Below are 9,063 nucleotides of genomic sequence, written 5' to 3'. Positions count from 1 at the left end.
TAAGTTTATATATGTGAAATAATTTACCATACAAGGGATTTTTCCCTCATCTATTATCAAATTTTAAAAAAAACATACCGTAAAATTATATCACTTTCATTTTTTACAGAAAACTTGTCACGTAGTCTGGTATTTTGTGACAAATTTGGGAATAGATGTGGAAAATACTAAATCTGATTGATATTGAAAAAAAAAAAAACCATCAAAAATAGAAAAATCATGGTCAGTTCCCTCTAAATAATGAGAATTTGATAATAATAAAAAGTTAGAAAATTGAAGTTTGAAACAAAAGGAAGAAAAAAATTGACAAATCTATTATCAAATTTTTCAGGAAAAAGTTCGATTTTTTGTGGATAATTTACGAAACTTAGTGACAAATTTATAATAAAAAAATTGAAGTTATTGATATTTGTGTCTAATTCCTCTGAATATAATATTGACAAAATATGGGAAATGGCCGGATGTAGTAGTGTTTTTAATGATTTGGACCAAAATGTAGAGTTTCTTGTTTTGGACACTTTTAGTAGTTGTTGAAGTGAGCAAGTACATATTTGCCCTTGAGTTAATTTTTTGTTTTGAAAATACCCATTTCCCAAATACCGAGTATATCAAAATCAAAACGAAATTGAAACCCATTTTCATCTCCTTCTTCGCGCGTATCTAAAACCCTCACTCAGTTCGCCTAAATCGCCGGGTGCCCTCCCCCACGTCGCCGAAATCCCGGGATCTGTCACCCACGTCGCCGAAATCGCCGGGGCCGTTTCTAATCTCTCCTAAAAATCTCAGGTTTGTTGCTCATTATTCTTTCAAATCTCTACGAATCCCATTTTTTGAAACCCAAAATCGCAGAAAATGACGGCCAAAAAACGCGCGCCGGTTCGGAAGAGTCCGAGGACGATGAAGAAAGCTCCGGCGCCGCTGAAGAAAAATCTTTCTCCGGCCAAGAAGCCAACAACGTCTCGAGTGAAGAAACCAAAACCGGTCATTGACTCACCGGCGTCAAATTCAGATGAGACATCGCAATTTCAACTCAGAAAACGAAAACCAACTGTAAATGAGGTAAATTTCTTCACTTTGAGTGTTTTGGGTAACTTTTTTATGCCATGCAAAACTGAATTTGGGTTATTATTTAGATTTCGTTGATCTACATTTTCTGTGTTTTGAAAACTGCATAGGTTATAATTTATGTAATTGTAGACATTTAAAGCTATAGTTCATAGAATTGTATATGTTTATGTCTACAATTTCACACCATTTTGTTGTTGTAGACTATTTTTTCGACATCTACAATAGCTGTAATTGTAGACTTTTATTTCTAGAATTTTTGTGAATGTAGCCATTTATATGAACTGTAGATGTAAATGGCTACAGTCATCAGAATTGTAGACATAAAGGTATACAATTTCAGAAATCGTAGACTCTTTTTTGTATGAGTACTGTTTGTGTAGATATAAGTCTGGTGATATGTGTAGATTTTCATGTTTTTTTCTTCACTTATGAGGTAAATTTCTTCACTTTGAGCGTTTTGGGTAACTTTTTTATAGCATGCAAAGATGAGTTTAGGTTATTATTGATGTGATTGTAGTTTGATCTACATTTATAGTGTTTTAAAAACTTAATAGGTTATAAATTCTGTAGTTGTAAACATTTATAGCTATAGTCACTAGAATTGTAGATGTTTATGTCTATAGTTTCACACCATTTTGTTGTTGTAGACTATTTTTTTCGACATCTAAAATTTCTGGAATTGTATAGTTTTATGTCTAGAATTTTTGTGAATGTAGCCATTTATATAGCTATTTATATGAACTGTAGATATAAATGGCTACAGTCACGCGAATTGTAGACATAAAAGTCTATAATTTCAGAAATTGTAGACATAATAGTCTACAATTCCAGACATTGTAGACATAACAGTCTACAATTCTGGAAATTATAGACATAACAGTCTACAATTCCAGAAATTGTAGACTGGTTTTTGTATGATCACTTTTTGTGTAGATATAATTCTGGTGATATGAGGAGTGTTTGTGTAGATTTTCATGTTTTTTTCTTGGCATATGCAGGGATTTGTGAGGTTTGTTGCCGAAGAACAGATTGTCGACCATAATTTCAGCTTCTTCGGCGCATTGGACAAGTTTGAGGAGACGATGGCCATGTCTCCTGAGGAAAAGGAGTTGTTTAGTGCGTCATGTTTCGGCCAGTTCCTTGATCATCCAAAAATCACCAAATCATCTAAGATTATTAATCACCTGTTGATGAGGGTTGGTGATTTTGAGGGGGTCGAGTCAGATGACGCGATCTACATAGAGATTGGCGGGGAACCGAGACCTTTTACAGCAAAGCAGTTCGCGGAGATAACTGGTCTTCGCTACGTCGATGACTACAGCCCCTGTGACGTGGAGATTACCGATGTGGAAGGTAGCTTGTTCAAAGAAATCTTCCTTGGAGGCGTCGTGAAGAATCGGGGAGTGTTGACGTCAATGCTAAGTAAAAGCAAGTCTTGGGAGAACACTCAAAAGCGAGTGAAGTTGTTACTACTTCACTTCCTGACGAACATTCTCCTCGCCGCTCCGGCTCACACCCCGATACAAAACATGTCTTGGGCAATGCTTGTCGAGGACTTGGATGAATTCAACAAACATCCATGGGGGAACGTGGCGTGGAATTTCTTCCACGGACAGGTGCGGAAGTATGTTATGAAGATGGCCTCCAAGACGGAGTCGAAGCAAAAAATCAACTTCCCGGGTTTCGTCTACCCGCTTCAAGTCTGGGCGTACGAGTGCCTGCCTGTGCTGACTGCTCTAAAGCTCTGCCAACAAGTGTCTGAAACCGCCGTACCACTTATGCGACGGTGGAAAACAAATGCGCATGTCTTGGATTCAAGACTGAAGGAGATTAATTTCCAGGATGTAGAATTCAGACCACTTGGCGCTGAGGTTGAGGATATACTCCCTCAGAAGAAGAAGCAGAAGTTTAAGCAGAAGCAGGTACTTTCCCTCGCGTCCACCTCCACCTCGAGGTCCAACAATGATGATTCACGGGTGAGTACATTACCTTCCTATATATCTACAATAATCACTACTGTAGATATTCAGGTCTACAATTTGTACCAATTGTAGACGTAAATGTCTACAATCAGTTCAATTGTAGACGTCAATGTCTACATTCATAAATTGTAGACGTAATTGTCTACAATCAGTTGTATTGTAAACGTCAATGTATACACTGTTTTGATATATTGTCCATTTTCTAACCTTACAGACCCAACTTAAGCTCATAGAGCTGGAAGATTCAATCCTTCAGTTGAAGGCTGAATGGACAGGGTTTAAGGCCGCCAATGAAGTTTTCAAGAACGAGATTAGGGGAATTGTCAAAGCTCTCTCGGCGAAGATTGATCCACAGCCGGAGAAGAACAACAACAAGGAAGCACAAAGTGAAACAGAGACGGGGACAGAAAGTGAAACCAAGTCCGAGACCGAGTCCGATGGTGATGGTAAGCCAGACAACAAGCCAGATGCCACACCAGTGAAGGAAACGGTCGTTGAAAAAAAAATGAAAGTGAGAGTGAATATGAAACTGACTCTGATGATGAATCAGAGACAGAAGAAGACGAAGAAAAAAACAAGGTAAATTACTGACTGAAATTGTAGACCTATACGTTTACACTTTCTGAAATTGTAGACTTTTAAGTCTACAATTACTAAAACTGTAGACTTAGAAGTATACAATTTCAGAAATTGTAGACCTATAAGTATACAATTTCAGAAATTGTAGACTTAAAAGTCTACAATTACTGAAATTGTAGACTTATAAGTACACAATGACTGCAATCGTAGAATGGATTTTAAGTAGAAAATAACTGATATTGTAGACTGTTTGAACTTGTTGATTGTTTGTCTAGGGAAAAGAGGAAAAGGAAGAGGAAAAGAAAGATGAGAAGGAAGAAGAAGAGAAGACAGAAGAAGAAGAAAACAACAAGGTAAATTACTGACTGAAATTGTAGACTTACACTTTCTACAATTGTAGACTTTTAAGTCTACAATTACTGAAACTGTAGACCTAGAAGTATACAATTTCTGAAATTGTAGACTTCAAAGTCTACAATTACAGAAATTGTAGACTTATAAGTACACAATGACTGCAATCGTAGAATTGATTTTAAGTAGACAATAACTGATATTGTAGACTGTTTGAACTTGTTGATTGTTTGTATAGGGAAAAGAGGAAAAGGAAGAGGAAGAGAAGACAGAAGAAGAAGAAAACAACGACGGGGACAAGCCCGACGACAACGACGGGGACAAACCCGACGAAAACGACGGGGACAAGCCCGAAGGGGACAAGCCCGAAGGGGACAAGCCCGACGGAGACAAGCCCGAAGGGGACAAGCCCGAAGGGGACAAGCCCGACGGAGACAAGCCCGAAGGGGACAAGCCCGAAGGGGACAAGCCCGAGGGGACAAGCCCGACGGAGACAAGCCCGAAGGGGACAAGCCCGACGGAGACAAGCCCGACGGAGACAAGCCCGAAGGGGACAAGCCCGATGGGGACAAGCCCGACGGAGACAAGCCCGATGGGGACAGCCCCGAAGGGACGAATGAAGACAAGAAAGAAGACCAAGTTGGTCAAGAAGAGTATGTACTTCCGTGTTTTTCTGAAACGGAATCAGAAAAAAGAGAAAGGTTGGACCGTCAAGAAAAACTACTTGAGGAAGAGGCATGGGATGATAGCCAACCATGGTTTTATGGTACGGTTCCAGAAGGCAAAACTAGAGCGCAAATTGAGGAAGAGTTGTATGCCGCAAAGAAGTTGGCAGAACAACATATTATCATTGAGGACTCACCTCAAATTGAGGATGAGTTGTATGCCGCAAAGAAGTTGGCAGAACAACATATTATCATTGAGGACTCACCTCAAATTGAGGATGAGTTGTGTGCCGCAAAGACGCCGAAAGAGAAACAAATTCTCATTGTCGACTCACCTCAAAAACCGAGAAGTAGAGTACCTCCGAAAATGTACATTTATACATAAATTGTAGTCAGTTATACAATCAATTGTAGTCATTTATACAATCAATTGTAGACATTCGTGAAATTGTAGACATTCGTGACATTGTAGACATACATGAAATTGTAGACATACATGAAATTGTAGACATTCGTAAAATTGTAGACATACCTGAAATTGTAGACATGTATGTTTACAGTTTAGAACAGTGTAAATAGATTTTTGACATAGTTATTTGTTTGATTTGACAGGTTTACACCGACTTCGATGCCACGACCATACGTTAAGTTCACGAAAGATCAGAAACGACCCGCAAAGATCCCGTTATCTGGTATTTTCATTGTGCCAACAGATGAAGAGACTACAATCATGGAAAAGTGGATTGGGGTTGGGTTTCGGAAAAATTACAAATCATTGCCGCCCGGTTCCGCAGTTTACAAGAAGGAGAGTGAGGGCTTGCCGGGAAATTGGAACTTTAACGTACAGGTCGTCACAAGCAAAACCTTCTTTTATACCCTATGGACACCAGCGGCATGGCTGAGTGACGAGGTGAGTGTAATTATAGTGTGACATATTTGTACAGTTATACATCAATTGTAGGCTTATATGTCTACAATTTCCTGGATTGTATTTGTTGGAATCGATCTAGGGTTTGAGAAAATAATTAACGCTTCGGTAAGCTGCGGAATTTTAAAAATTTTCTTTTACAAGTAAAACAGTTTTTACTAACCTAGACAAGTGCAAGTACATGTAATTAAAAACCAATATGAGCTAGAAGTTTACTAACCTTTCTTGAAGCTTGAACTTTGAAGAAGCTTGTGGAAAGTTTGCAACGCTCGTCTCCCCTCGCAGCACGTCTCTCTTTCTTTCCTCGGCACTTCGAGCAACCACGAAAGTTTCTATCACTAAATCACTCGAAAAGAAGGAATCAGTGAGTGGGCACTTTTAAACGCTACGACTTAAGAACGAGTCTCAAAGTCGCAGAGCTAAACACTAGGTCGAGTGAGGACCTAGGTGCCAAAACAAGAAAAATCGAAAATAAACTAGAAAGAGAGAGAGAGAGAGGATTTCGGCCACAATGTCTAGAGAGAGAGTCTCTCAATCTCTAACTTGTGTGGGATTACTAGAATGAGAGGAATGAGGCCTCTATTTATAGGGGAGACATGAGCAAATCTTATTTCCTCTTTTCTACCCATGTTGGACGTTCATGACATGTCATGCAAGTCCTTGGATTTGTTTCCTCATTTGTTCTCTCTTAGTTGGCCGAAAATGCACTTTCCTTCTAAAGGAAATTTGTTTCCTCTTTTTCTTTTGGCAAGTATCTTCATACATCAATGCACAAAATAAACTCTCTTTCCCACTATGGCATGAACGAAATTCAGCCTTATTTTCCTTGGGTTGGACGAAATTTGAGCTTCTAGAAGGAGCTTCTAGATGTTTCTTCAATTGTTCATGACAACATAAGAAAAGCCCATTAAGAATTTTCAAGTAAAATTCTATGAAATGAAATTAATCCTCAAGGCCCAATTACACTAATATGGCTGAGTAATATTTATTTCATTTGTCATCATATGACAATGTCAAAAATAATTTATTGACATTCATTTCGTCCTATGTCCAAAAAGACTAAAATACCCTTTTGACAATTTTCGTAAAACTTGTCTCGTTTTTGTTTTGACTTAGCTTCTAGTTTAACTATTCCTAATCGATGTGATTCGTGACAGTGACCTCATGGATCCAAATGAACAAAGCTTGAGCTAAACACTTGGACTCAAAAGTTCACAAACCTTTTCCAAGTTTAGCTTAATGCCAACTGACTCCACTAAAGAGTTGACACTGAAAATCTCTCGGTTCAAATGAATTTATTTTTTACTCAAGAATTCAACCAAATTATGATGAGCGGATCCACTGAATATTATCTATGTTTACCCTTCATGAATGTCATCAGCTAGTCGGGATTTACTAAATTACCATTTTACCCTTCTAGCTGTTATTTCCTCAACTCCTTTGTCGCTTGTGAATAAGTTAGAAACAATGTATTGACGAGGAGCTAACAAGTCACATTGTTTCATCCAAAAGAGTCAGGACTCAATTTGGACACTGGCCAGTTCATTTATTCACACTCCAATGAACAAAGCATGAGGTGACATGCATTGCATTTCAGCAATCTTGTACATGAATTACATATCTATGAGAACTTCACAAAGTTACTCATGACAGACTCACAACTTAGTACTTCACCAATAGGCCTTGTTCGGAATCACATAGTGAGTCCGAACTTTGACTTTCTCAAATGAGAATACTAAGGTGTGAAATGACATGTCTCATTTCAGGATTAAGGTAAGCATGATGCAATTCATACATAGTGACTTCGAGACATAAGAGGTTAAATGGTTTGTTCTTATATTGTCTCTAGAAGTGCACTGGTCAATTCAGTACCTTCGGAAGATACCTAGAAGAACTATAGAGTCCCCAACTCTCAATGCCTCATAACCAGACATCATAGATTCTTCTAACAATCGTACTGAGGTCAATAGTCCTTTGACCCTAAGATTGCGAATATATCGTTTTAAGCAAACTACGAAGAGTTTGTTCATGCAAATCTACATTTGTCTCTTCGTACGTTGTTAAGTTTGTTTATGGACTAAAAGACTAAGGTTTTATCATAAAGCTTCAAACAAAGAAAGAATGAATGAACGTTTCAACTTTATTATTAAATGAATAAGCAATTACAAGTAAGAGTCTTCGTAAGACTATATGACATCAAATGTACATAAATAGACACTACTACTCTTCTTGTGGGCACCATTGACAACAGTAGTGTAATTGTAGACTTATTTTTTTTTTGTAGCATATCGACATTGCCATGTACTACTTGGGCAAGAAGCGGAAGTATGGTCAAATGTCACAGAAGTTCACCATAATGGACGGGTTTTTTTATAGTTACGCCGATGAGGCATATGACAAATGGAAAGCGGGCACCGACAAGGATGAATTTAACTGGAAGAAGGAAACCCGCATCTTGGACTACATTACTGCTGATATTGAGTGTCAACTTCATTCATGGCCGTGGGTGGAGGTTGATTATATCTACGTCCCTTGTTGTATCAAGAAGTTGTCTCATTGGGTCCTTTTGGTAGCTCATCTAAAGTCACGGAAGCTAATGGTCTACGACTCCATGTCCAAGAGCAAAAGGAGCCACAAATCCGTGATGACGCACCTGCTCAGACTCGCTGAAATCATCCCAATTGTTCTGTGTTCGATTAATGCTTTCGACGGATTAGGCATCGAAGACACAAGCTCGGCGGCGTTCAGCGTTGAGGACCATGATGCTATGCCACAACAAGAGAATGGGTAATGCCCTCCGCTAGAATTCTTGTGTATTTCATAATTTTTTATACTAAACTAACATATATATTTACAGCGGAGATTGTGGCATGTTCGTGATCAAGGCAGTTGAGTACTTGACCCACGGCGTACACATGTCTAATTTAGACGCATCCCTCATGAACATGTTTAGGCGGAAGCTCACGATTGATTTATTCCGTCATGGGGCGGTGAAACTTGCGACCGGCTACGGATCTGACGACGAGTTTCCGACATCTTTGGACTAGATTTTTATGTTTACATGAACTCAATCTCAAACTATGAAGTTACTTTTAAAACTATGTTTTATATTTTTGTATGGCTTTGTATGACAATTTGAAGCATGAATGCCTAAACAGTGCTATCTATCTTGGTATGGTTTGTTTTGTTATGGCTACAGTCGTCGTGATTGTAGACATATATATCTAAAGTTTGACATTATAGGTCTACAATCATAACAACTGTAGACATTAATGTCTACATTCACTACAACTGATAGCTTTTGTTTTGTTATGGCCGTGTCTAAAGATCTATACAGTGATGTCTACAGTCGTCGTGATTGTAGACATATATATCTACAGTTTGACATTTTACGTCTACACAACAACTGTAGACATTAATGTCTACATTCACTACAACTGATAGCTTTTGTTTTGTTATGGCCGTGTCTAAAGATGTGTACAGTGATGTC

General features: G+C 38.4%; 2 protein-coding genes across 3 annotated transcripts; both read left to right on the top strand.

The window, feature by feature from the left end:
• The first annotated feature begins 454 nt into the window (after nucleotides 1–454).
• LOC149406650 (uncharacterized) lies at nucleotides 455–4,742 on the top strand. 2 transcript variants are annotated; one of them, XM_089626219.1, is made up of 6 exons: nucleotides 455–786; nucleotides 850–1,059; nucleotides 2,067–3,044; nucleotides 3,265–3,629; nucleotides 3,905–3,982; nucleotides 4,219–4,742. In XM_089626219.1, the coding sequence occupies exons 2-6, from the start codon at nucleotides 853–855 to the stop codon at nucleotides 4,598–4,600; spliced, it is 2,010 nt and encodes a 669-aa protein (XP_089482345.1). In that variant the 5' UTR covers nucleotides 455–786; nucleotides 850–852; the 3' UTR covers nucleotides 4,601–4,742. The 2 variants fall into 2 exon arrangements, with proteins under 2 accessions (XP_089482345.1, XP_089482348.1); XM_089626222.1 differs by having other exon boundaries at nucleotides 455–1,059.
• LOC149406649 (uncharacterized) lies at nucleotides 4,636–8,620 on the top strand. Its single transcript, XM_089617255.1, has 4 exons — nucleotides 4,636–4,861; nucleotides 5,359–5,555; nucleotides 7,858–8,360; nucleotides 8,431–8,620. The coding sequence occupies exons 1-4, from the start codon at nucleotides 4,636–4,638 to the stop codon at nucleotides 8,618–8,620; spliced, it is 1,116 nt and encodes a 371-aa protein (XP_089473381.1).
• The last annotated feature ends 443 nt before the right edge of the window (nucleotides 8,621–9,063 follow it).

Source organism: Urtica dioica, chromosome 1 (genome assembly GCF_054948205.1).
Source record: "Urtica dioica subsp. dioica isolate 48M chromosome 1, U.dioica_male_clone48M_v1_H2, whole genome shotgun sequence".
Lineage (NCBI taxonomy): Eukaryota > Viridiplantae > Streptophyta > Magnoliopsida > Rosales > Urticaceae > Urtica > Urtica dioica.
The sequence above is the reverse complement of the archived record's forward strand: the minus strand, read 5'-3'. Positions and strand labels throughout refer to the sequence as shown.

What these genes read in the sequence shown, in the direction of transcription:
- LOC149406650 (XM_089626219.1), top strand. Translation starts at nt 853, where the DNA reads ATGACGGCCAAAAAACGCGCGCCGGTTCGGAAGAGTCCGAGGACGATG. An exon ending in GAAAACCAACTGTAAATGAG is followed by an intron (nt 1,060 to 2,066) that starts GTAAATTTCTTC and finishes TGGCATATGCAG; the next exon opens with GGATTTGTGAGGTTTGTTGC. An exon ending in AAGACGAAGAAAAAAACAAG is followed by an intron (nt 3,630 to 3,904) that starts GTAAATTACTGA and finishes TTGTTTGTCTAG; the next exon opens with GGAAAAGAGGAAAAGGAAGA.
- LOC149406649 (XM_089617255.1), top strand. Translation starts at nt 4,636, where the DNA reads ATGTACTTCCGTGTTTTTCTGAAACGGAATCAGAAAAAAGAGAAAGGT. An exon ending in CGGCATGGCTGAGTGACGAG is followed by an intron (nt 5,556 to 7,857) that starts GTGAGTGTAATT and finishes TTTTTTTTGTAG; the next exon opens with CATATCGACATTGCCATGTA. An exon ending in ATGCCACAACAAGAGAATGG is followed by an intron (nt 8,361 to 8,430) that starts GTAATGCCCTCC and finishes ATATATTTACAG; the next exon opens with CGGAGATTGTGGCATGTTCG.